The 27,444-nt window shown below is 45.5% G+C and overlaps 1 protein-coding gene across 1 annotated transcript in view; it reads right to left on the bottom strand.

Moving 5' to 3' along the window:
• Gnl3l (G protein nucleolar 3 like) overlaps positions 1 to 27,239 on the bottom strand; it is a 30,731-nt gene extending 3,492 nt beyond the window's left edge. The window contains exons 1-15 of the mRNA XM_057759991.1: positions 27,093 to 27,239; positions 24,984 to 25,051; positions 17,006 to 17,046; positions 16,321 to 16,416; positions 15,062 to 15,178; positions 13,140 to 13,223; positions 12,701 to 12,836; positions 11,727 to 11,830; positions 9,795 to 9,942; positions 7,754 to 7,841; positions 7,137 to 7,311; positions 6,900 to 7,042; positions 6,537 to 6,673; positions 4,507 to 4,634; positions 1,384 to 1,606 (exon numbers count right to left, since the gene is read on the bottom strand). Coding sequence (XP_057615974.1) covers positions 1,384 to 1,606; positions 4,507 to 4,634; positions 6,537 to 6,673; positions 6,900 to 7,042; positions 7,137 to 7,311; positions 7,754 to 7,841; positions 9,795 to 9,942; positions 11,727 to 11,830; positions 12,701 to 12,836; positions 13,140 to 13,223; positions 15,062 to 15,178; positions 16,321 to 16,416; positions 17,006 to 17,046; positions 24,984 to 25,002 — 1,639 coding nt within the window. The 5' untranslated portion in view covers positions 25,003 to 25,051; positions 27,093 to 27,239. The remainder of the gene's footprint in view (positions 1 to 1,383; positions 1,607 to 4,506; positions 4,635 to 6,536; positions 6,674 to 6,899; positions 7,043 to 7,136; positions 7,312 to 7,753; positions 7,842 to 9,794; positions 9,943 to 11,726; positions 11,831 to 12,700; positions 12,837 to 13,139; positions 13,224 to 15,061; positions 15,179 to 16,320; positions 16,417 to 17,005; positions 17,047 to 24,983; positions 25,052 to 27,092) is intronic.
• Between the last annotated feature and the right edge of the window lie 205 nt (positions 27,240 to 27,444).

The raw sequence follows: 27,444 nt of genomic DNA, 5'->3' as shown, positions 1-27,444 counted from the left end.
TATTAATTCACTGAAAACTGTTTTCTCACTCCTCAATATCCACAGGGACAAGGAGCCCACAGCTTTACTAACAATGATGTAGTTAGTATCTTCACATGACCTGCACACATCCTCCTGCGTGCTGAGATTGCTAATATCCAATCTGATACACATGCTATAAAACAGCTGCCATACTGTGTTGTTTAATCCTAGCAATTGGGAGGCAGAGGCAAGTGGATCTCTGTAGTTGAAGGCTGACTTGCTTTATAAAGTGAGTTCCAGGCCAGCCAGAGGTACACAATGAGACCCTGTATTGAAAAAACAACCAAAACCTTAACTTTATGTATATGTATGCGTGCCTGAGAGTATGCGTGCACACCACTTGCAAGCTAAGTGCCTGTAAAGGTCAGAAGAGGCGTTGGATGACCTAAGACTAGAGTCAGACAGTTGTGAGTCATTGTGTGGGTGCTGGGAAGCAAACCTGTGTCCTCAGCAAAGACAAGAGCTCTTAAGACGGAAAGGGTCATCTTTCCAGCACCTAGAGATGCAGTTCCTTTCGAGTATTCTTATTTCCACCTGACTGGATCTGTAGGACAGAAGCCACAGATATGGAGGACCAACTATACATATCCTAAAAACCTGAATGAGTCAGCTGCACCAAGGACCACCATTTACACAGAGAAGAAATACTTTTGTGTGTCCTGATGTGGAGATATCCCTAAGACAAAGAATGAGAAATTATGAAGCAAAACTATATGCTCAGTGATAAGAACTGGTGTGGAAAAGAAGACAAAGAATGCAAGGCTTCTGCATATATTTCTTAAGAAGGGCAAGAAATTAGCTGGGTGATGGTGGCACACACCTTTAATTCCAGCACTCCGGAGGCAGAGACAGGCAGACCTCTGTGAGTTCAAGGCCAGCCTGGTTTACAGAGCAGTTGATGAATTCTAGGACAGTCAGGGCTACAGAGTGAAACTGTGTCTCAAAAAACAGGTGGCAATTCACTAGCCAGCTGCCTAAGGTAGAAAGCTTTTAGAGATTTTACTTTGTATCCTCTGGGGTTTCAAATGCACTTCCTACTGATACAGTACAAATGATAATATGCATTCTACCCAACACACAGAAAACACCCAAGAAATGTGGGACATGATGCACAGGCCAGGTCAGTGGTCCTACCAGTGTGGGCCCCAGAAATCTGCTTTAACAAACCCTGCCGATGACATCAATCCAAGCTAGAATCTTGAGAACCACTTGCCAGTCTGTGAGCCTCCTAGCCCCATCCCTTCAAGCCTTCCATAGAGGTAGACACATGTAGCAATGCTTATTCAAAAATACCTGAACCCTGGCCCCTATCAGGCATTTTTGGAGCATAGGAATTTTCAGAGCAAAGTCAGGTACCCGTACCTGAACGCTTCTGTAATTTTTTCTTATTCTTCAAGGCAGATGCCAGAGCCTGGCCTTGCTGAAGTGGGTCTGTCTCCAGGATCCTCTGCAACATTGGGCGGCGGTCCACTGAGACGACATCCACTGGATCATCGTTTTGGGGGCAATAGTGGTCCACATTGCGTTTAGGCCACCCCATCTGTTGGCGGCTTGGAATGGTACAATACCCAGTGTGGTCTCCAATCTGGAGAGAAAAAGAATAATGATGGAGTCTTGATCTCCAAACACTCCTGCAGAGAAGCCAACGATAGGCTTGAGTAAGAAGGAATCTAGAGCCAGTCATAGCTCCATCATATCCTAACTGGTGTTTAGTTAGCCGACAAGACTTAATTTGTTCATGTGTCAGGGGATGAGCTCCGGGTAGCTTGCAAGGTTTTATAATAATTTGAAAAAGGAAAGGAAGCAGTAGTAGCTTACACCTATAATCCAGCAGTCAAGAGGGTAAGGCAGGATTGTTGCAACCGTAAGATCAGTCTGGACTACACGGTTGAGTTCTAGGTTAGTTTGGGCTACAGAGTAAGACTCTGTCTCAAAAGAACAGAAAAAAGGAGTTACTTTATTAGTGACAATTCATATTCTAATGATCCTTTGTTGAAACAACCCTTCAAGGCCTTACTGGACTAGTATTTCTTTTCCCAGACAGGATTTCTTTTTGTAATAGCCCTGGCCGTCCTGGAACTAGTTCTGTAGACTAGGCTGATCTCGAACTCAGAGATCTACCTGCTTATGCTTCCTGAGTGCTAGGATTAAAGGCGTGCGCCACCAGAGGTCAGCTATAGCTAGCATTTTTAACACCCACTTCATGCCCCACTATGTGGGACAATCCTGGGAACAAAAAAGTAAGTCAGACTTAGGCCCACCTTTAGTAAGGACCCAGGCGAAACCTAACTCAGAGCGTGTTGTCTACCTATGGGGGCATTACAAAGGGAATCTCTGTGGCAGGTATATGTGAGTAGTAAAAGCAAATATTAACAGAGCATTTACTGTGTATCATGTACCAATCTAACATACAAATATACACATACCTAAGGAAACAGGTATCGATATAAACATGGTTCAGACAAAATGGCCCACATATGTGATGGTGGCCTGCCACAAACATCTTAGTTTATGTAAGTACATACACTCTAGTCTATTTCCACAATGAAGATCCTATCAAGGTAGGCATGGCAGCAGACTCGTAATCTCAGCACTCAGGAGGTAGAGGCAGGGAGAACAGGAGTTCAAAGCCAATCTCAGTGACATATTGAGTTTGAAGGTAGCTAGGCTCCATAAGACTGTTTCAAATATCCTAAAGCAGTGTACTTCTTAAGACATAGCCTTGCTGTGACTGTATTGACTCCATTTGCACATACTAACTAATTTAATTCCTATAAGAAGATGCACCTGAAGTCACAGGGCTAGAAAGTAAGAAGTGGGGTAAATTAAGAGCCCAACAGCCTGGTTCTATAGTTTGTGACTATAACCACCCACTGTCCTATAGTAGGGAAAAGGGTTTGAACAAAGCTACTAAGGTTAGTGACAAAGATACTATTCACTACACAGTACGCAGTACAGTATTTCTGGGGAGTTGTGACAAGGTGGCCGGCTAAGGGCCCTGGATTGAGCCTGAAACTTGTAGCACAAAAATGGGGGACTACTGTCAGTTTCTAAGAAATCTACTATGTTCAGGGGCTTATGGCTCAGTGAAAAATATTATTTGGGAAGGTAGCCTTAAACAGCCAAGTTTACAGATTTTTTTCTTTAGGCAACAGGAAACGTCTAGTGCTAAGTGAAGATGGGAAGGGTTGACTCCTGCCACGCGCAAGTTCAGACCTTACCTTCTACTATGGATTGACTAAAGGCGAGTTTCCTCCCCAGTCAACCTGAACCACTTTCTTTCTGAATGACTATACTCTTTATTAGCATGGCAACAAGACATTTTTGTTAATAAATCTTTCCAGACATTACATCACCATGAAAAATAAAGCACAGCTCTTGAAGAATGTGACAATCTCTAAACAAATTTGCAAGTGAAATAAGTACAGAATGATAGGAAAAATATCCTCATTTTAATTAAAATAGTTACTTGGGGCTAGATGGGACTCAGTGGTAAAGGGCTTGCCCAGCATATGTGCCTTTGCCCAGTGAACTCAGCCTTCAAGAAGCAGCTTAAGCCGGGCGATGGAGGCGCACGCCTTTAATCCCAGCACTTGGGAGGCAGAGGCAGACGGATCTCTGTGAGTTCGAGGCCAGGCTGGTCTACAAGAGCTAGTTCCAGTATGGGCTCCAAAGCTACAGAGAAACCCTGGAAAAAAAAGCAGCTTAAAGGTTCCCTGACCAACTAACTACTAGTATAGTTTAGGGCCCTTAGATAGATTGTTCTTTTATAATCAGCCATCTCTAATCACTCCTATGTGTCTAAAATGAAAACTCTGGAGAACAGAGATGGACTGACTGAAAAAAAGATGCCAGGAAGATCTTGTATAGCAAACCATGGAAGCGTTTAAGCAGGGAAAGTGACAGGGTCAGACGAGGCTATTAGGAACCACAGAATAGCCAGGTATGGTGACGCATACTCCGTCATCTCAGCACTGGGCAGTTGGAAGGCAGGAGGATCGGGTGTTCAAAGTCAGCCTTGGCTACATGAGATCCTGTCTCAAACAACAACAAAAGAAACCATGAAGCACATATCCAAGTAAGTTGAGGACTAGAAGCATACTCTAGGATTACAGACGAATCAGAGATAAGAAATTTTGACATCTCAGGAATTCCTTACCATCCATATGGTAAGGAATAGCTATGGGATTTGGTTACTAACAGTGAATGGGATCCTGGATACTAGTCAAGAGGAGAGTCATCTGCTAATTGAACAATTGGGTGATTAAGATGACAACACCTGTTCTATGGACTGGAACCAGAACTGGGAAAGCTGCTTGGACATGTCACTGTCTGGCAAAGAACACACCAGGTCAAGCATTCACAAGTCCAAAGGAAGTGTGTGAGCCACTCAGACCTCACTACCCTAGGAGAGACACAGAAGGAAGTGCCTGCCTCCCAGAAGCCTGTGCAGGAGACGGCTACCGTGAGGATGTGAAGAGGTACCTTATATTCGGTGGCTCTATTTTCAATGGCATTTGCTATTTTCACCAACGGAGAATGGAGCCACTTGAAGTCCATTTCTTCTGGGTCCGTGTCACCCAACAGCTCATCGGCTTCTCCCACGGCCAAGCCTTTAACACAAACACCACTGTTAGGACCCTGGATCTCCCTTGCTGCCTGCCAGTCCTCTGATCAGGCCTGAGCAGAAACGACATGAGGATACCACCAGGGGAATGGGGGTGAGTGAAGTTGTTTCTGCTGAGAGGCTACATGACAAAGATTTATTTTACTTTATTTTTTTGGATTTTTCGAGACAGGGTTTCTCCGTAGCTTTTTGGTTCCTGTCCTGGAACTAGCTCTTCTAGACCAGGCTGGCCTCAAACTCACAGAGATCCGCCTGCCTCTGCCTCCCAAGTGCTGGGATTAAAGGCGTGTGCCACCACCGCCCGGCCATGACAAAGATTTAAAAGCATGAATCTAATCCATACCTGTAATACCAGCACTTAGGAGGGTAAAACAAGAGGATCATGAGTTCAAGGTCAGCCTGGGCTCTGTGTCGAGACCCTGTCTCAAAATAAAAAACAAAATAAAACTATGACTTTATAGGACCATCACCTGCTGGGACTTAGCCTTAAAGCTTCGGCTTGCTCATACGAGAAAAGGGAATTCCAAAACTCTTATTCATAGGATTAAGGTGAAATCCAGCAGAAGGCACCTACCATATTCTGGTTCAAATGTGATGAAGAGAGCCATGAGAATTCCCTTCCTAGAACCAGGCTTCTTGCCTCCTCCCTCCCGCTCCTTGCTTAAAACTGGCCTCCACCACAACCCTCAGACATGCCTATTGCATGCCTACCCTCCTATCTACTTCTACCAACTTTATCCTAGCCACTTCACTGACTGTCCAAATTCCTGCTCACACTTCAAGATCCAACACCAGGACCAACTCCTCCAAACGCTTTTGATCCTCACCTCTTCCCCACCCTCATCTCAGCTCCTCTTGCCCTCATGCGAATCCAGCCAGGGTCAAGCGTCACCAGTAGAACATGAGTTCAAATCCCTCTCAACTGCCCACTTGACAGAACCAGAAATGAAAGCTCAGCAAGAGGGCTGACTTGCCTGAAGTCACACATAAAATAAACTAGAAAGTAGGCAAGTCTTCTTGTCCTCATTTGTAATCCAGGACTTCAGAGGACCCAGAGGAGGAAATGACTGGCCTCCAGGAGAAACAGAAGTAAGACTTTAGGCCAAACAGAGTGTTCTCAGCTGTTCTTAAGCGTATGACTAGAGGGCCCTGGGCAGAGGAGAGAGTGGAGGAGGAACCACAGGCCAGGGCTACATGCAGTATCAAAGGCAGAAACCTACTGAGCACTTGCCTAGCACAAGGCCCTAGGTTTAATCCTCAACATTGCTTTTTTTAAAGCCTAGGGCAATAAGAAGAATAAGGAGAAGGACCATTTGGTCATTTGATTTGGCTGGGATTACAGACCTGTGCAAACATACACAGCCGAGAAAGAGTTTTTGAGCTTTTAATCCGACACTCACACACACACACACACACACACACACACACACACTCTTGCCGAGCAGTGGTGGTGCACGCCTTTAATCCCAGCACTCGGGGAGGGGGGCAGAGGCAGGAGGATCTCTGTGAGTTCGAGACCAGCCTGGTCTACAGAGTGAGTTCCAGGAGAGGCTCCAAAGCTACAGAGAAACCCTGTCTCGAAAAAACAAACAAAAAACACCCCACACATAAAGGACTTTTTAAAGGGTTACTTCAACCCAAAAGAAAGAAAGAGTCTCACTTCCAAAGAACCTAAAGGGGTACTAGTTAGTCAGCCAATCTACCAGATGTTCACCACCACCACTACTCTCATTGCCCAAACTAGAATTTTTCTACCTTGAAGGACAATGAATAAAATTTAATATCAGGACCCAAGTAGCCCCAGGAAAGGAGAAATGAAATGTGTGATCTGACATCAGGTCTGGGCTCCGTTAGAACAAAACCAGCGGTCCCACCCATCCGCACGTACATTCCATGGTGTCTTCATTGGCATGCTCAGTATCTTCGATATCAAAGACCTCAGTCATCTCCTTCACAATCTCAGCACTGAGATGGGCGGGCAGAGTGTGAGTAGGTGGCGGTGGTGTATAGAAGCTGATCTTCCCACTGTATTGGGAGAGAAGGGCAGGTCAGCGGTGACATCACTGAGAACAAATAGCCTACCAGAAGAGGACGTAGGACGAGAACACCGAGCAATGTGTTGAACTGCTCAATAACCACTAGGCACAGAGTACTAGTTCTTCGGCTGTCTCCTACCTTGAGACCCAGGAAGTCAGGCTGTCCCATCGGCATCAATGAACGAATGTCACCTCCTACTCAACCCCTTCCTCACCTCACCCAGTCAGCCAGGACAGCTTTGGCAGCCTCCTCACGACTGTATATGCCTCCCTTCTTCTTCTTTCCCAAGCGGTGGGCCACTGCGGTCAGAAAGTGCTCAGTAGTCTGGAATCCTGAGACACCATAATAGCTGGAAATCTAGCAGAATTGAAGGAAAAGAGTCATGAGAGTGAGTGAGGGACCAGCTGTTGAAGTAGGGGCTAGGCCACCCACTGGGGACCCTGCTCTTTACCTCCTCCAGGTTGCAGCGCTGAAGGATGGTCTCCACTGGGGTCACAGGGTCTGCCAGCTTCTGCACATGGATGCAATTCCGCAGGATGGTGCCCACCTCTGAATTGGGTCCTGGGACAATGCCCGGAGCATCCAGCAGCCTGATGAACTTGTCTAAGCAGACCTCCTGCATGAATCTGAAGAAAAACAAGGCCCAGATGTACCTGGTACTTAGTCACAAATGTTGGGCCTGGAAAGGCTGGAGGGAGGTAAAGGAAGAGAGGGGAAGGGGGATCTTAGGTGAAGTGGAAAGATGTGGACCAGGGGGGATCTGAGGTGCTACAGTCCCAGTCCCTTTCACTGTGGGCTTAGCTGCAGGATGTCAGGCAAGGTTATGACTCTCTCTGTTGCTTCAGCTGAGCAACAGCGCTTTTTGCAGTTGTTATGAAGGACTCAACAGCCCACACCTGGGATGGGCCAGTCAGGTGAATGAGCGCTATTAGTAGGGTTCCTAAACCCAGGGTATGGATCAGAGGCTAGTCCACAATTAGGAAAGAGGCAAGGGCTGAAGGCATGTGGGCGTTGATGGATGGGTAATGGCAAGGACTTGTGAAGCAGCGGGAAGCTCGCAGATCTTACTTTGTGACACCAGGAACAGCTCCCACGCTGCACGCACGGCTGCGCTTCAGGCTATTGATCAGGCTGCTCTTCCCCACATTGGGAAGGCCTGCAATGTAGGAGCAAAGTACTCAGGGCAGGAAATACTCCAAAATTCAGGCCAGCCTGCTTCAGAAAGGGCCTGGCAGAGGCCGTAACCAGGTCACGGGCAAGCCAGAAGTAGAGCCTGGCCTCTTGTCTTCCCACCCCAGGCCCTGGCCAAGCCTCTACAGGGTACTTCCAGTTCTCTCCTTTTGTTGGCATTCTTAGCATCCAGGGCCCTCTCTTGAGATGTGCAGTGCACCTCCAGCCACAAGCAGCCGGGACAGGCGCACCACATAAGGCCTCACAGACATGACCCAACAGAAGGTGGTCAAGTGTTGAAACAGACCACCTGTTCTGACATGTAACTCCGCTGGGGAGACGGGGTTACTCTCCAGATGCCCCTCTCTCCACACAGCTGTCTTTGCCTGTGGAATCTTTGTATCTGAGCACCTGTGCACCACTGTCAGGCTGCGGCTGCGAGTCTCTCTCCCCGACGTCATTCTTACTGTCCTCTAGTGTACTAAAGTTTACCACTATGTGTGCCTGGGAAGATCCGTGGTACTGACCTGGGAGGCTACACACGCCTGTGTGTCTCCTGGACTGCTCTTCCCTTTCGTTGGCCCTCTCACTGAACTGGCCCCACAGCTCTGTCTATGCATCTAAAAAGCTCTTTTTCGTTCTGATTCTCTCCACCCCACCATTCCACTCCTGACTACATGGTTACTATGCTCCTTCTCTCTGGAGTTTGTCTACAGAAATGTGCTCATGTGTCTTTCATTATGGCCTTGGCTGGCTTTGTGTGCCTCCCTAACTATGTCTTTAATTCTCTCTCTACAGACATTTCTGCCTCGTCACAAGGATGCCTGTTTCTCCCTGATTTCAGAGGGTTACAGTTATCTGGGCACATGTGGTGTCCCCGAGGCTTTATCTGCTCTGGGGAAACAGAGACAGTGTGAGTGCAGAAGAAGCTGGTCCGCACATGCTGCCTGAGCCTGTCTGGGCCTGCAGATGTGGCCCTTCCAGGTCTGCACATGACTCCATGCATAGGGATTTACATGTTCTTAAGATTTGTCTGTGTGCATAGGCCTGTATTGAATGTTCCTCGGTGTGTACATCAAGCTTCCTTTCAAACTGTCTCCATTCCTGCAATGTTCTTTTGCGGTGATGCATATCTACGCAAGTGCCGATCCCAAGCGTCTGTTGTGAAGCGCCCTTCTACACACTTTAGCTATTTCCTATTACCCTGAGCCCGGGGTCTCACACAAACTAGGGAGGCCTTCCACCATTGAGCAACACTCTCAGCTGCTTTTACTTTTCTATGAATCAGGGTCTCACTAAGTTACCTAAGGCTGGCCTTGAACTCAAACTTTCCATCTTCCAAAGCAGCTACCACTGCAGGTCTGGGTCACCAGGTCTGGCCACGTAATCATCTTTACTGCCCCTTTGGGCATTCTCTGAGCTGCTGTGTCCTTCACTCTCTTTGTGCCTGTCACTTCAATTTGTCTTTTCCATTACTCATCAGCCTCCCTGTTCTTTTTGTCTTGTTGTCTATTCAGGTGTGTGGTGTTTATACATTTTCTGTCGAGTTCTCTTCAGTATCTCAAGCTGAGACACTTCCCCTCCCCGATTTTCCCTGCCTCTTAATTTCCCCACTCCCCTTTCATCCCCTTCAACAGTACTGCGGCTTTCAGAAAGACCCACCACGCTTAAGCCTCAGCCCCGCCTTGTTTCCTTCTGTGGGTCTCGGTGTTCTCCCTCCCATAGCTCCAACAGTCTGGAGTGTTTTGGCATTGTATTTGCTTCTAACGGTGGTGAACCTGAATATGCCTTCCCATGCCCACTAGCCAAACTGCAAATTGCAAAACCACTCCTAAACCCCTCCTCTCTTCCCCAAAGAAACACCACAAAATTCCAAACCCTTTCCCTCCTTCCTTGCCCAATGAAGGCGTGTGCCCCAAGCTTATTTGTGTGGCCTTACCTACAACCCCGACTCGAATGTGGGTGCGCACTTCCCCCAGGCGGCAATAGTTTCCCAAGACCCTCATGAGGTTTTCAGCTCCAAAGCAGGCTCTGCTTTTTTTCAACAGCGAATCAGAAGCCTGGTCCACTGGAACTTTACACTGAGTCTGAAAAATGAGGTATATTACCAAATGGGCATCCGCTGGGAAAAAGACGCTAAACCCAAATTTCCAGGCTACAGTGGAATATTCAGAACTACCCTGGGATCACTAATCTCACAGGCTTCTCACAGCAACTACATCCCAGCTCTTTCTTGCTCCCAGTTGTTGTGTCTTTTTTGGTTTGGTTTTGTTTTTTGAGACAGGATTGCTCTGTGTGACAGTCCGGGCTGCCTGGAACTAACTCTGTAGACCAGACTGGGCCAGAACTCACAGAGATCCGCACACCTCTGCCTTCTAAGTGCTGGGATTAAGTTGTGTCTTTTTCACGCAGAGCCGTGAAGATATCCCAGCTTGAAGCACGCTAGGCTTCATTTCTAGCTCTCTCATTCACAGGATTATGAGGAAAAGCCTATTTCCTTCCTAGGGCCTTGGGGTCGTAGATACGCAAACGGGAAGCCTTAGCTCTCCACCGGTACAGAGAGGGTGCCCGGCCCAAAGCTCATCTTCCCTTGACCCCTCACACAGGATAAGGCCATCCATCCCAACCTCCCTACTTTAATTTTTGCTATGGCGAGAGCGATAAAATTATAAGTTAGACTTATTATGTTGGCAAGAGTGAAGGGAAAGAGGTCCTCTTCATACATTCATCTACTCAAGGGGGAAGAGGGTTACTTGGCACAGCTATTATAAAGGATAAAGACCCACCTCCATCAAATTTGTCAGTGTCTAGGAAAATAGCAAAAGCATAGGCCTATGCATGACACAGCCACACCACCGCTCAGTACTGAGCCACACCAACATTTGTCAAGGAGATGCATGAAAGTAGATTAACATAAATGCTGCTTAAATAATAATAAAAAAAGAACTGGAAAATAGGGGCTCAGTGCTAGAATGCCTGGCTACATAGGCAAGATGTTCCATGTTCCATTCCCAGCACAGTAAAAAGTAGTGCAAAACTGAAAACTTGTCCCCCAGTGACCAATTTACCTCCCCCAAACAATTATTACTGCCTTACTTTAATATTTTACAAGTATTTCTATGTTGATATCAATAGAAAGTATTGTGCCTTATTTGAGTTTCTTTTTAAAAATTTATATAAGATTTATTTATTTATTTATTTATTTATTTATTTATTTATTTATTTATTTATTACAGCCATGGTGGGGCACATGCCTTTAATCCCAACACTCAGGATGCAAAGGCAGGTGGACTATCTGCGTTTGAGGTCAGCCTGGTCTACAGAGTGAGTTCTAGGATAGTCAGGGCTACACAGAGAAAAAAAAACAAAACAAAAAGATTTATTTATTTTTATGTGTATGAGTGCTTTGCCTGTATGTATGTCTGTGCACCTATTATCTGGATAGGTCAGAAGAGGGTGTCCAATCCCCTGGAACTGGAGTTACAGATGACTGAGTCACCATGTAGGTGCTGGGTACTGAATCTGGATCCTCTGGAAGCAAGTGCTCTTAACCACTGAGCCATCATCTACCCAGTCTTCTATGCCTTTAAAGAGGGGAAAATGAATAGTATTTTGAAGAGTTAACAAGCAGCTAACTCTATTTCCCAGATTGCCTATAGACAATATATATTATTGTATCCTCACAGCTGGAAAAAAAACATTGTATCCTGTGAAGAGAGGTAATATAGGAAGTAGTAAAGTAACATAAACATTAACAAGTCACCCACTAGAGAAAACACCACAAAGTCGAAAGCCCAATCGAAATCTTACCACCTGCAGCCTTGGTCCCAAACCACATGAAAGAGGCTAGATACCCTGACTCCAAGCTTACCAAGTTTTTGAACTGATGTTGGGTGCTGGCCTTGAAAGCCACAGTTGGCAGCTCATTTCGAAGGTAATCCAGCCATTTTTCCACAATCTCCTTGGGAACCAGGTCTGGGAAAGACAGAAACAGATGGGGCTTGTAAGAACATTATTCCTTCAAAAAGAAAAAAAGACCATTATTCCATGGCTTCCCTCAAGCCACATACCCATGTCTAGGCCTACCTCCTACCAACAGATCTCTCCTCTTGCCCTCACTGTCCCTGCCTAGTCCCCGAGATGGAGTTACAAAGGACAACTTGATCCACAGGGCCAATTGGCCTTCCCTGAGAAGGCTTACTCTCTTGAAGAAACTATGTAAAGAAGTAGTTTTGCCCCAGATATCCTCCTTCCATGTTAAGGTGCCCGAATATCTTACTCCCATTCTCTTTCCTAATCATTCTAGGCTGGGCTAAGTGTCAAGAAAAAGCATCACTAAGAATGGCTGGGATTTGTGAAGTGCTGATTAAACACCAAGTTCTTCATTAATTCTCGCAATAAACCTGTGAGACCAAGATGGTCATGCCCCTGTTTACTATTAGAGAAATAGAAGTTCTCACAAGTGACATGACCTATCTGATATCAAGAAGAAAATAGCAAAAGTGGGATAAGACAAACACCTCAATGAGTCCCAAGCCATGTGTTCTCTCTTGTCCCAATCTTTGAGTTCCAGTTTGTGGGGACAGATCTCCAAGAATGACCAGACATTGAACAGGCTCAAAATTGCAAGGAAAGGGGACTGAAAGGCAAACAGGCTCAAACTCTATCCCCAACCCTTGCTACATCCTGTATATACCAGACAATACTTCTGGCTTTGGAAACTTGTGCAAGAATTCCTATGAATGACTATTCTGAATGCCGCTAAGTTGCTGGGTCTCAGTGACTAATCTGAGCTAGCCTTAGTTTAACCCCTTCCCTGCCTTAGCCAACCCTTCCAAAACCTACCAATCTTATTCAAAACCAACACCAGCTTCTTGTTGCCTTCTGCCCGAAGGACAGTCTCCTCCATCTGGAAACAGCGGCAGCCCAGCGGATCTCTAGCATCCAGAACTTCCAGAATCACATCAGAGTACTCTACCACCTGCAGGACAGAAGATGCAGATGAAGGCTGACAACAGACATGTAATGGTCTCCATTTCGGTCAGAAAAAACAGAGACGAAGAAACGAAAATGCAATGGGGTCCTCGGCAAAGGGCTTTAAGAAACGGATACTTGTTCTGTAGCTCAGTCTATCATCTTAATACTTGTGATGGTGAGACAAGAGGACTGCACGGAGCTCAGTGCCAACCTGGGGTACACACTGAGTTCTGGGTTAGCCTAGGATAAAGAACAATTCCTTATCTAAAAACAAAACAAAGAAAAAAGAAGAAATGAGCCCTCCTACCTTACGAAACTCCTTGTAATAGGCCCTCCGTGTGGCCTCATCATCCAACTGAGGAAACATATTTAGTTGCTGCAAAACTTCCTCCTGAAGAAGAAAAAATGAGAATAATAGTCTAGGGGGATAAGGGGCAAGTAGATGCAAAAAGGAAGGGGACAAAGAAAAGAAGAGAAGGAAGGAAGGAAGAGACATGAAAACCAACAAGGCTTTTGAAAACCACAGGAAGCTAAAGGATACTTGTGAGTCCCAGAACACCTAAAAGTAGCCCTGAATGGGAGCGCTTGCTGTGAAGTCTGTTAATCTGAGTTCAGTTCCTGGAACCATGGTGGAACAATACACCTAACTCCATAAAGACCTCCATACACATGTGTGGTGCATACATACACTCTCCCTCTCCCCTTCTCTCTCTCTCTCACACACACACACACACACACACACACACGCAAATTCTCCCTCACATGCAGATTCTCTCTCTCTCCACATGCATTCTCTCTCTCACACACAGATTCTCTCTCTCAGACGCAGATTCTCTCTCTCACACACACATTCTCTCTCATATGCATATTCTCTCCCTCTCTCTCTCTCTCAAACACACACACATTCTCTCTCTCAAACACACACATGCAGATTCTCTCTCTCATATCCAGATTCTCTCTCTCTCTCTCTCTCTCTCACACACACACACACACACACACACATGCAGATTCTCTCTCTCATATCCAGATTCTCTCTCTCACACACACACACACTATAATAAATTTTAATTTTTTAAAGTAGCACTGCCAACAACCAAAAATGCCGGGAAACTAGAACAAAAGTACACAGATTATGGGATCTGTGTGTACACCTATGTGCGCATGTGCATTTGAACAGCAGTCAAAAGGCCTGCTTGGTCACAAGAGTGTGGAAAAGGCAGGATAAGAGTAAGGTGTGAAAAAAACAATCCATGAGGCACATGGGAGCAGGAAACCAAACCTTGAGTGGAAGTCAGCAGAGGTGTTGGAACTGCATGTGTACATCGTGTTTGTGGGACAATGAAGGCCAGAAAGGGGGAAAGGCCACCCCAGGAAGGCCAGATCTCTGCATCCACTCTCTGTCTCTCAGTCTCCCCTTCGTATGTCCCTCCTGCCACATTCCCTAGTCACACCTCTCCAGGTCCCTACCCCACGGCCGCTCCATCTTTAGGTTCAAGTTTGGGAGAGGCACTGTGATGTAGGAGTTACTTTTATTTAATAAAGAAACTGCCTTGGCCCATTTATAGGCCAGCCCTTAGGTGGGTGGAGTAAACAGAGAGAATGTTGGGAGAAAGAAGCCGAGTCAGGAGTCGCCATGATTCTCCCACTCCAGACAGACGCAGGTTAAGATCTTTCCTGGTAAGCCAGCTCATGGTACTACACAGAATATTAGAAATGGGTTAGATCAATATGTAAGAGCTAGCCAATAAGAGGCTGGAACTAATGGGCCAGGCAGTGCTTAAAAGAATATAGTTTACAGACACAGGTTAAGATCTTTCCTGGTAAGCCAGCTCGTGGTACTACACAGAATATTAAAAATGGGTTAGATCAATATGTAAGATCTAGCCAATAAGAGGCTGGAACTAATGGGCCAGGCAGTGCTTAAAAGAATACAGTTTCCGTGTAATTATTTCGGGGCATAAGCCATGCGGGCGGCCGGATGCCGGGGACGCAGCCCCGCTGCTCTTAATACAACAGCACTGCCCACATGTATGGTCATAGGCATGCTACAGAAGGCCCCCTTTCCTCCCTCTTACCTTACCTCTTTCCCAGTTCTCCTTCTCTGCACTCATCCCTTTCCGCTACTGACCTTATACTCTTCTTCTCTTTTGTTCTTGAGACAGGGTCTCACTATACAGCCATTTCTTCCTCCACTCCAATCCCACACGCCAGCAAGAGCTGCTCTCTTACCTTATGTTCAAACTCCTCCTGACGTTTCTGGACATCCTTACAATAGCTCTCCATGGTCCTGTGCCTTTGTCGCTCTTGCTCCCGGGCAACCTGTTGCTTCTCCCTCATCTCGTCAACCTGAGAAACAAACACATACTGTGACCGAGGCTGAGTAGGTCTGCTGTCCAGAGGCAGGAAGGAGTGGGGATACAAGAACAGGACAGTCAGGAGAACAAGAATATTTGAGAAAAAAAGACAGAGAAACTAAGGAAAGGAGAGTGGAAAAAAAATTAAAAGAAGAGCTGGGTGTAGTGGCACACAGCTGTAAATCCAGCAACTTGAGAGATTGAGGCAGGAGAATTGCCATTAGGTCAAGGCCAACCAGGACAACACAGTGAACTCTAGGCCACCAGAACTATACAGCAAACCAGTCTAAAAAACAAAAAGGGGGGCTAACAAGGTAGCTCCTTGGGTAAAAAGTCTTGCTACGCAAGCCTGACCCCCTGAGTTCAATCTCTAGAACATATGGTGATGGAGAAAACTGACTGCCAAAAGCTGTCCTCTGATCGCTACAGATCTCGCCATGCTGGTGGGAGGGGCAGCCTGCACTTGACCACTCCCACCGCTCCCTCCACCACAAATAAAAAAAGATAAAAGGCATATGTTTTAAACTACTAAAAATAGAAAAGAATAAAAGAAAAATAAAAAGATTACCTGGGAAGCAGAGAGAGAAGCATTCTAAAAAGGAAAACACTTAAGTCCAAACAAGGACAAGGTCATAGGCTGTACCAGCTGCTACACTGGCAAACACCTGTAGCCCAGCTCCTCAGGGTTGGAGGGGGAAGGATCATGAGCCTAGGCATTCAAGACCAGCCTGGGCAACAATGCAAGACCCTGCCTCAACCAACCAACAAAACAGAACAAAAGCAGCAAGAAACTGCACAGGACTAATCACAGAGGAAGGCCACAGCCAAGAAGGGGAGAGGACAAAGTCCAAATGAGAGGGCTTTAAGGAAAGCACGGTCTCAAATGTGACAGAGGGCGTACAGAGAGAGGCCAGCAGCAGAGGTTTGAGTGGAACACTGAGAACATCAGCCAGGCAGCAATGAACTGGGAGGGAGAACAAGGCGAGCAAACGGAAAACTTAAAAGCACCATCAATGTAACTGGCCTCACTTCCCCAAGCCCAACCACAAGAGCATCAAGAAGCCCCGCCCTTCCGCACAACACTCATGCAGATCGGACACTCAAACCAGGCCATCACCAAGACAAAAGGCTCACCCTTTTCTTCTTTAATTCGGCCTCCCGGCTGGCATGATCATTACCGTGAACAACCTGGGGAGCAGAGGATGGTCGGGGTGCTGCTTTCTTTCCATTCTGCCGTGCAGGCCAGTTAGCAAACAAGAAAAAAAAATTGAGCAGTTAATGAATCCACGGAAAACACTTTCATCCAAGGAGCAGGGAATATTGTCGGGATGGGGGTCCTCTCCAGAAATCTGCTTATCTAGCAAGGGCAAGAAGCTTCTCCACTAGCCAGGTAAGGACTGGCAGGAAATGGAGGGGACAGAAGCAGCCAAGACGATTGCTCAATGCCAAAGGGAACCCTTTCCTGACAAATAGAAACCAAAATGAAGTCTTGGGGCCCAGAGTACCAAGAGCTGAGAACTTGGGGGCTGAGGATATGTGGCTCAGTGGTAGATCACTTATCTGGTATGCTCAAGGCCCTGAATTTGATACCAAAATACACAGGGATGGCAATAACTCCTAATGCGTAACCCAAGCACAAAGCAGTAGATAGCTTTTGGAAGGAACTTCATATATGCAGGTGACAGCTGCAGCCATGAGTGGGAGATAAAGCCAGATGTGTTCAATCCCAATGAGGGGGGCTTTGTCCAGACTCACCCGATAACTACTGACCTGACCCCCAACAATGCACATACTTCACCTGAAGGTAAGGCCCACTTACCTTCTTACAGCCTTTGGAACCTTTACCTGGTTTTTTGTTCTCTGTAAGAAGAGAGAGAAGAGAAACAAGAGTTATCACCCACCTACCCAATGTTTTGAGTTTGAACCAGCCTAGTCTACAGAGCAAGTTCCAGGACAGCTAGGACTACACTAAGAAACCCTTGTCTCAACAAACCAAAAAAAAAAAAAAGAAAGAAAGAAAGAAAGAAAGAAAGAAAGAAAGAAAGAAAGAAAGAAAGAAAGAGAAAAGCTTTACAAGTACCCAAATAAAATTTCCCAACAAACAAAAGAAGGCTCTGAACACAACAGAAAAACCAATACAGTTGACAAAGAAGTCAGTATATTGACAGAGAAGCCAGTATGGTTGACAGAGAAGCCAGTACGGTTAACAGAGAAGCCACCATGGTTGAGGAGTTATATCTCTCATCCAAAACACTTTTCATCACAAGAGTCTCAGATTTTGATTTTTCAAGTTTGGAATGTTTACATACAAACAATGAGATATCATTGAGAGAAGAGTTGCAGACGTGGCTCAGTTGATAAACACTTGCACAAAGCCCTGGGTTCTTTATCTAACACCACAAAAATAACCAGTAAGCTGATGCACATCTGTAATATCAGCGCTCGGGAGGTGGAGGCAGAAGAAGTAGAAATTCAACGGTACTCATTGGCTAATACAGTAAGCTCAAAACCAGTCTGGGCTAATCTTTGGGGAAGTGAGCCAAGTTAAACTATAAAATTAATTTATGTTGCCAGGCGGTGGTGGCGCACGCCTTTAATCCCAGCACTTGGGAGGCAGAGGCAGGTGAAGCTCTGTGAGTTCGAGACCAGCCTGGTCTACAAGAGCTAGTTCCAGGGGGCTGAGAGATGGCTCAGAGGTTAAGAGCACTGCCTGCTCTTCCAAAGGTCCTGAGTTCAATTCCCAGCAACCACATGGTGGCTCACAACCATCTGTAATGAGATCTGGTGCCCTCTTCTGGCCTGCAGGGCATACATGCAGACAGAATACTGTATACTTAATAAATAAATAAATAAATAAATAAATAAATAAATAAATATTTTAAAAAAAAGAGCTAGTTCCAGGCTCCAAAGCCAAGAGAAACCCTGTCTCGAAAAAGCAAAAAAAAAGAAATTAATTTATGTTTCACATATACCTTAAACACAAAAACCAAAGTTAATTTTCAATAATTCTGTACACATAACAAAATTTCAAAGTATAGAATTTCTTACTTGAGACGCCAAAAGTTTCAAGGTTAAAGCATTAGATTAGGATATTCAATAAGTCCTGGGAAAGGAACTGACCATGTCCCAAGCCAAAATCCTCTATCTGATCACTGTTATGTGAAAGTATTTCCTTTCTGGCAAAACTACTGCCAAAAATTAAACCTAACAGGCTATGGCAGAAAATGTATTCAATGTGTTCAAGGCCCAAGTGAGGGTGGGGGAGGAAGAGCAGGAAAAGGGGAGGAGTAGAAGATAAAAACCAAAATTAAATCAGAATAAAGGCTGCAACGCAAAGAAAACAAAATACAGTTAAACAGGAAATTGCTTAAAACTTATTAATAGACCTAAGAAAATTGGTGATGTAGCTTAGAACTATAACGTAAAACCAAGAGGAATAACCTAAGGAACTAGTGCAGATCTAAGACATCAATTTCAACAAACTCCAAGAATCAAGAGATGGACACTGGAAAACCAAATGCATAAAATGTGCTACAAACCGGGCGGTGGTGGCGCACGCCTTTAATCCCAGCACTCGGAGGCAGAGGCAGGCGGATCTCTGTGAGTTAGAGGCCAGCCTGGTCTACAGAGCTAGTTCCAGGACAGGCTCCAAAACCACAGAGAAACCCTGTCTTGGGGGGAAAAAGTGCTACAAGTCTCACTCTGAATGGGTAGGATTAAAAAAGGTATTATTTAACTTTGGTAACACAATGGAGAAAGACAAGTTTAATCATGCTATTAGTTTAGCAAAAAGTAGGGAGTAAGAGAAAATAATAAATGCATGTGATTGAAGATGTTTGACCAGAATATAGTTGCCATAACAAATGTGAATGTAGCAAATTTCCCTGGGGGGAGGGGATGAAAACACAGAGTTTCATAATGTAGCCCAGGCTGGTCATGAACTTGTAGCAATCTTCCTGCCTCAGCCTCCCAAGTGGTGGGAATACAGGAGTGAGTTACCAAGCCCAGGCAATTTCCCTGTCTGAAAACAACAAACTAGAACTCAGGTCTCCCTCATTCTAAAGCACTTAGTTGCAACAAAAGGAATGTGACAGCTAGAATGAACTAGGTCTCGGTATCTTTACCCAACAATTTCCATCTCCCTAACTGCCTTAGTGGCAGAGCCCTGGCACTGATGCCGGCATGCAATGAAAGAAAAGACATCGCTCAAAAAGGACAGCATCTTCTTCAAAGAAGAGAAGACTGGGAAGAGATACAGTCAGTCACTCCTCAGCACTACGACACTCGGGAGCCTCTGGTCACTCACTGGCTTTACTACAGTTCCTAAGGAAGAGCATCTACCACTTTGTAGCTGGCAGGCAGGTCAAAGTTCTTATTCTGAATGTTGAAGACCTGTTTTTGTTTTACAGAGGGGAGTCGTGCTGGGCAGTGGTGGCACACGCCTTTGATCCCAGCACTTGGGAGGCAGAGGCAGGCTCTACCCAGTAACTGGAGCTGCATGATTTAAAAAAATTTAAGTTTCTAAGGCCCACTGCCTGCATCTACTAACATCTAGGCCTGAAATCATCAACTCTCCCATCACCCCATAATTTACCTCTCACCTCCCATAGTCCTCCCCACCCAAATGGCCCTGATACACACATAGCTGCAGTGACTTCATTTGTGCGCTCCCTCCTCTTCCCTGGCATCTAACTTACCTTGATGGCCTCTGAACACCTGTACAGAGGGGACCAGCACTCTAAGATGCCTTGAGCCTCTGCTCAGGCACAACTGCTCAGCCTCCTGCCCTTGGTCTCGACTCTCCCAATCACAAAGCTTTACTTTTAAGATTTTTCAAAAGATGATGCTCTTTCTGGCACATTAATCTTAAAGCCAGAAGGTACAGATAGATGTCCCTCACTCACCCTTGTCAGACTGGAATCATATGTGCCCTCTCGTTAAAAAGGAAAAAATAGAATAAAATCCCTGCCACTCTTCCAGGGTCCCTATCATTCCGCTGGGTCTGTTCTTCATTTACTGAAATGCACAGGTCATAGCTTTGCTCTCCGAACAATTTCAGTCACCATTCACTTGGAGGTCACCAGGTAGCCCTTCCAATAACCCGGGTTTCCCACTTCCTTGATATCCTCACCGCTAAGGATCCCCACTCCATCTCATCCATTCATGTCACTCCACTGAAGGGGACACCATCTACAGTGCCCTGGACTTTGGAAAGTAACCTCAGACAGCACTTTCCCATCTGCAGGTTTATGTGTCCAATCTCCCAGATACACAAACCTTTTACTCATTGCTATTCATCCAGCCACATCCTGTCCGGCTCCTTTCCCGTTTTGCGCAACCAGGATACCTCTGCTGGTGCTTATTAATCAACTGCCCAGCAAGCAGGCTACTTCAAGTTTATAAACCTCGGCCACCAACATTTGCAATTTTAAATTTTTGGGTTTGGGACTTTGAGTTTCTGAGATAGGGTCTCACTTCTTATCCCAGACTGGAGTCGAACTCCCAGCAATCCTCCTGTTTCAGCATCCCAAGTAGTAGGATTACAGATATTAAACTCCATAGCCAGCTAATACTTTGCCTTTTCATTTTGCATGAAGGTGTGGATGGGACGCATGTGCTGCAGATGTGTGTCTGCAAGTGTGGGGCACATGTGGCTGTGGAGGCCCAAAGTTCACAACACGTGTCTTCTTCAATTGCTCTCGAAGGGTCTCTCCACTGAGCCCAGAGCTCACTAATTTGGCTAGCCTTACCTAACCAGCTTGCCCCTGGGGACTGCTGTCTCTGCCTCTGGAGTTCAGGGATAACAAGGGGCTGCCATGCCTACCCAGCTTCTACGTGGGTCCCTAGATTCCATGCTTACACGGAACATACTTTATCCAATAAGCCATCCCTCCAGTCTAGATTTTTTTTTTCTTTTGTGAGAAGCATCTCAATATGCAACTCAGGTTGACCTAAAACTTGCAGAAATCCTGCTTCTGTCTCCAGCAAGCTGGATCAAAGGTGAGAATCACCAGGCCTTGTTACTGTAAACTTTTTAAATTATAAAACACAACCCCCTTTAAATAACCATTCTAAACTGTTCAACTAAAATATGTGATGGTAGACTCAGTTATAGATCACTTACCTAGCACACACAAGGTCCTAAGTTTTGATACCCAAAACCACAGAAAATGTACCTAAATATTCTATAAAACTCCCCCAGCAGGGTGTGGTAGCTCACGCCTGTAATCTCAGCCCTAGAGAGGCAGGGACAGGAGAACTGCTCCAAGTCCCAAGCTATTTACATTGTGAGTTGGGGCTGACTGAGCTACAGAGTGAAGTCCTACCTCAATAAAAACATTGAAAATTAAAAAAAAAGAAGCTGGGCAGTAGTGATGCATGCCTTTAATCCCTGCAGCCAGGGCTACACAGAGAAAACCTGCATCGAAGAAAATAGAATAAAATAGGGGAGAGGAGAGGAACAAGGCCTGAAGGCTAAAGGACCAGCAAAGTGTCCACACGGTCTGTTTCAGTTCAAAAAAATCTAACATTTAGATATCAGGCAGTGTGGTGGCAGCATGTTTTAAGGAGTTAAACTCCAAGGATCAAGAGTCTGAATGTTGGCAGAATGCTATATAATCTAAAATGGCTTAAATCGCCTATGTAATTAAGACTGGCCTTGAATTTGCAAATTTCTCCTATTTTTGTCTCCTGAGTGCTAGGAATTTAAGTATTTAAGTATGCATAATCATAACCAATAAGGCTGGCCTAGAATTCAGATCTCTCTCTCTCTCTCTCTCTCTCTCTCTCTCTCTCTCTCTCTCTCTCTCTCTCTCTGCTGAGATTAAAGGTGTAAAATTTCTAATCCAATACTTGTTATACAGTTGGCTCTGTATACCTATGGGTGATACATCTACAGACTCAATTAACTGTGAAACAGTAACTGCGTCTAGGGGCCAGCAAGATGGCTCAGTGGGTAAAGAAACTTGCCACTACGCTTGATGATTTGAGTTCGATCCCTGGGGCCCACATGGTGAAAGGAAGGAACTCACTCCTGAAAGTTGTCCTCTGATCTTCACACATGTACCATGCCATGCACATGCACAAACGGACATAAATGAATGATTCCAATTTTTAAAGAAACTGTTTCTGTACTGGGTATTATTTGTCATCATTTCCTAAACAAGTCTAATAACCATCTACATATGATTTGCATGGTATTAGATTATTACGATAACCTGGAAATGTTTTAAAATACAGGCGAAGATATGTGTAGATTAGATGCAAATACTATGCTGTGTTACAGAAGGGGCTTGAACATTCACTGATTTTCTATCTGCCAGAGACCTTGAAAATAGTCTCCTATGGAAATGGAGAAATGATTGTACTTACAGAGAGTGCTTACAAAGGGCCAGGCACTGTTCTAACCATTTTGTCTCTTAAAATTCATTAATTCTTCCTAATTCCAGATCCTCAGGAGAACAAAGGGCCAGGCACTGTTCTAACCATTTCGACTCTATATTTATTTTTTTAATATTTATTTATTTATTATGTATACAATAGTCTGTCTGTGTGTATGTCTGCAGGCCAGAAGAGGGCACCAGACCTCATTACAGATGGTTGTGAGCCACCATGTGGTTGCCAGGAATTGAACTCAGGACCTTTGGAAGAGCAGGCAATGTTCTTAACCACTGAGCCATCTCTCCAGCCTCCCATTTCATCTCTTTAAATACATTAATTCTTCATAATTCCAGACCCTCAGGAGACTAGGATAACAGGATACCTTGGGCCGAGTATTTGAGGCCATTCTGAGAAATACTGCAAGGCACACTCTTGGGTTCAGTGGGTAAAAGGATGCTTATCCTCAAGCCTGACGACTTAAATTCAATCCCCTTGGTTAACAGGGAGAGAACTGACTCGCACAAGTTGTCTCTGACCTCCACACATATCCCAAGCCACAGAAGTGCACACATACATGTATATATACATATATACACAATAAACAGATGAATAAAGTTTTTAATCCTATTCTGAGCATGATTTCATAAATCTATAACCGTAGGACTAAGGAAATGGAAACAGGAAGATTAGAAATTCTAGGTCGCTCCCCCAATCCACAAAAACTACCCCGCCTAAGGCCCTAAGCAATAGAGGGGGCCCATCTTGACTTGCCCTGTACTCAGACTGATGAATACCTTAAATGTCACCACAGAACCTTCATTCAGCCACTGATGGAAACAGAGGCAGAGACCGGCATCAGAGCACTGGACTGAGCTCCCAAAGTCCAGATGAGGAATGAGAGGAATGAGAATATGAGCAAAGAGGTCAAGACTATGATGGGGGCACCCACTGAAACAGTCTACCTGAGCTAATGGGTAGACTGGGAAGCATAGGACCAAACTAGTCTCTCTGAATGTGGATGACAGTTGTATGGCTGGGGCAGACTGAGGGGCCACTGGCAGTGGAACCTACTGCGTGTACTGGCTTTTTGGGAACCTATTCTCTTTGGATGGATACCTTGATCAGTCTAGATATAGTAGGGAGGGCCTTGAACCTCCCACAAAGCAATGAGCCTTACCTTCTCTGTGGATTAGATGAGGGTGGGGTGGGAAGGTGTGTGGAGGGAATGGGAGGAGGGGAGGGATTAGGAACTAGGACTGTTCTTTTTTAATTAAAAAAAAAAAAGAAATTCAAGGTTGCCGGGTAGTGGCAGCACACACCTTTCAAAGCAGCACTCTAGAGGCTTAGATAAGTGATTTCTGTGAGTTCAAGGCCAGCCAGGTCTATACAAAGAGAGTTCCAGGGCAGCCTTGGGGGCTGTTAAACAAAGAAACCCTGTTTAGAGGAGGGGGGGGGGCTCAAGGTCATCCTTAACTATGTTAGTGAGTTTGAGGCCAGTTTGATCTCCGTGACTGGTGTGGTGCCTCCTGACAGCAATTCAGGGATGGAGCCAGGCAGAAAGATGACAAATTCAAAGCCAGCACAGGCTACCTGGAAAGACCCTATATGTCAAAACAAATAAAATGCCCAAAACAATATGAATTATATATGTATATATATGAATTATATATATATAATATATATATATAGACATTATACTTAATGACCACTGTGTTGCAAATACGGAAAGTGGAATTAAGTGACTTGGCCAAAACTATACAGCTAATAAAAAAGGAGACTGAAACTCAATGGGGCTTCTGCACACAACCAGTACAACTTACGATGTCAAGTAAAAGACAGAAGCTATGAAGACAGATGCTGGGGCCTATTATGCAGCATCATAGAACAATTACTGCTGTTTACCTCAGATTCAGTCACTTACCTTGCTGAGCCTCCATGTTATCATCTATAAAATGACAATGAGGAAAAAGGAAAAACTACCTTCCAAGAAATTATGAGAATGCCATAGGTACCATCTACAAAAGACTCAGACTGGCGAGCAGGGTCATACCGAGTAATTTTTAAGTTGTGAGCTGAGCATGGCAACACATCACATTCCTACAGCCCCAATACTTGTGAGGCTGATGCAGGATGACAAAGGAGCTTGAGGCTAGTCTCAAAAAAAAAAAAAAAAAAGAAAAAGAAAAAACCACAAAACCAAAACCAAAACCAAAAAAAACCCATATGTGGTGGAACATGTAATTTGAGCATTTGGGAGGTACAGGCAGGAGGATCAAGAGTTCAAAACCAGCCTCAGCTACACAGCAAATTCAAGGCCAACTTCAAAATACATAAACAAGTAAAAAGGGCAAAATTCTTGCAAAATACCACAAATACTGAATGCACAGGCTTGGGAGAGGGTGGCAGAGGAGACTCACTGTGTCTAAGCTTCATCATGGTGATAAGATGAGCTTGGAATAAAGGCAGCAACTTGAGGAAGGTAGACCTAGGAAACAATTAATTCCCTTTTAAGACCTTTAAAGGCAAAATAAAATGCCACAGAACATAATCAGGAAGCCCTACCAACTGGAAAGTCAGGAGAATGGGCTATACTGGACCTAGGGCCTGATACAGCTGAGTACACCTGAGGAAGGGGTATTGTATTGTACGACTCTAAGAGAAGCAGATCAGAACCTCTCTTTCTGGATGGAGTTCATGCCTCCAATACGTTGAATGGGATACCTGTAGTGTCATATCCTAGGTAAAAGACTAGTGCTAAACCCCTCCACACTGGGGAGAAGAGCAAATACTTGCTTTTTCATGAAGAGACATGCTAGTGTGTTTTTTCAAAGGGGGCTTCTGTGTGTCACCTACCGTTAGAGAGGTAGAAAAAAAAACAAATCCCTAGAGAAATAGGTTCTCAGAATTCTTACTTATGTCTGCATAGGTTGAGGTCAATGCCAAATCTCAGGATGTGGGGTGGAGGATCTCAGCTCCATATGTGGCTGGGGTCTGCACCCTGGCAATAGAAAGTACCTCTCTTCTTGGGTCACTGAACAAAGAAACCAGTACAGTGGCCATGTGTGTCGCTGCTACATGGGAGAGCACTGGTCCAGGCGCCGAACTGTGGGAAAAGGTAGAGCCTAGGTCTCTTTTCTCATTAGTCAATGAGGAGCGAGGCTGCTGCTATGCTTATTTCCTGCAGCTCTGAATGAGCAGGGTTCGCACACCTTTGCCCCATGGAGGCTATTTTGAATCCTTCCATAGGTGGTGGACCGGAATGGTGTCTGTACATTTCATGTGGGCTAAAGTCAGCAGTATGCATTAGTAATGAAAGGAATAGGGCCTCTGGTTCTCTATATGGTTAAGAAATAGGAAGGCATAAGCCCATGCCATTATAAACTCAATGATTTTGCTCCTACCTTGGGAAGTGTGCATCCATCATTTTACCCTAGGTGAGAAGAATCTAAGCTCCTATACTTTAGATAAGGAGAGTTCAGATGACTGCACTGTAGGCCAATCAGTGACGTCACTATCTGTCAAGGCTAAATGGGGGTGTGATCTGCACCTCTGCTGCTCAAATGTCTCCCTCTTGGTCAATTTGGTGATTATAAATCATTTGGAGGGTGGAGTCTATCTACCTCAAAAGGAGGGAGAATAAATCTGAGTCTCTCATGCTGAGGTCTCCTTAAGAGGCACAACATCCTCTCAATGGACTAAAGTCTGTTCCCATGTACTGAGCCAGTTTGGGGGTGGGCCTTTACAAAAATCAATAAAATAGCCATTCTTTATGGGGTAGGTATGGGGTCTGAGGAGTGTCCAGTGCCATGGGGGAGGGGCAAGTCTGTGTGGTTGTCCATCGGCTTGCGTCTCTAACCATTTTGATATTCAGGCTGACGGTGTCGATTGGTCACTCTGCAGGGGAAGGGCAAGTCTCTACATCAGATCTCTCCCTCTAGACAGTACACATTTCTGAGCTCCTCTATATCAGTATGGAGGTGGTCAAGGAGATGCCTCGATGAAGATCTGTGCTTTAATAAGCCAGGAGAATCTGTACTGTTCAGCCTTGTATTGGAAATTATTTTCTTATAGGGCAGGGATGACGTCACCACCACCATTTGATAGATTGACACCTATCTACAAATTACGCAATCCAAATATGAACGTAACAGATCTGCTCCAACATGGAAGGGGGCGTCTGTCTACAGGAAAGTAATGGCAGTAATGCGAAATGACGCCAAATATCCTGAAAGGAAGAAGGCAACCGACATTTTGTCTCATGCGTATGATCTGCCTCTCTACATGAGCAGGATGCATCTTGGTAGCCTCTCTGTGGCCGCCAGAATGCAATTCAGCGCATCTCCACACATGGAGCTATCCATAGCCCTTTTCCGGGCCCTTCAACCCCAGAAGCAAGCCAGCTTCTATTCCACCTCTCTATTCCAGAATGGCGAGCATCTCTGGTTTCATCTTTAAAAAACCATCCTCACTGCACTACTGGCTAGGTGAGCGCTCGCCACGGAAAAAAAGAGAGAGTAGTCTCTTACCTGCACTTCTGGCAGAGCCTCCGAGAGCTGCTGGAAGAACAACGACGCCAGACAAGGACCACGCAGCAAGGATCCGCCCGGATTTCCGGATCTCAGCCCAGCGCGTTACTCCGCCTGCTTTGCTTACTGCATGGAGGCGGAGTTTCGAGATCATTGCTGCTCCGCGCAGTCCCGCTCCGTCTCCCACGCTGGCCCCGCCTCCTGGCTGCCCGTGGGTAAAGAAATAGCGAAGAGAGGGGCGGGAGCCGGGCAATGGTGAAGGCGGGGAATTGGGGGGGGAGGGGGTGGAATGCGTGTGTGTGCCCGGCGATGGCGGGGTGTGGGTGTATGTGTGTGTGTGTGTATGTACTCG

The sequence above is a fragment of the Chionomys nivalis genome, chromosome X (assembly GCF_950005125.1).
Source record: "Chionomys nivalis chromosome X, mChiNiv1.1, whole genome shotgun sequence".
NCBI lineage: Eukaryota > Metazoa > Chordata > Mammalia > Rodentia > Cricetidae > Chionomys > Chionomys nivalis.
This window is presented reverse-complemented; position numbering and strand designations above follow the sequence as displayed.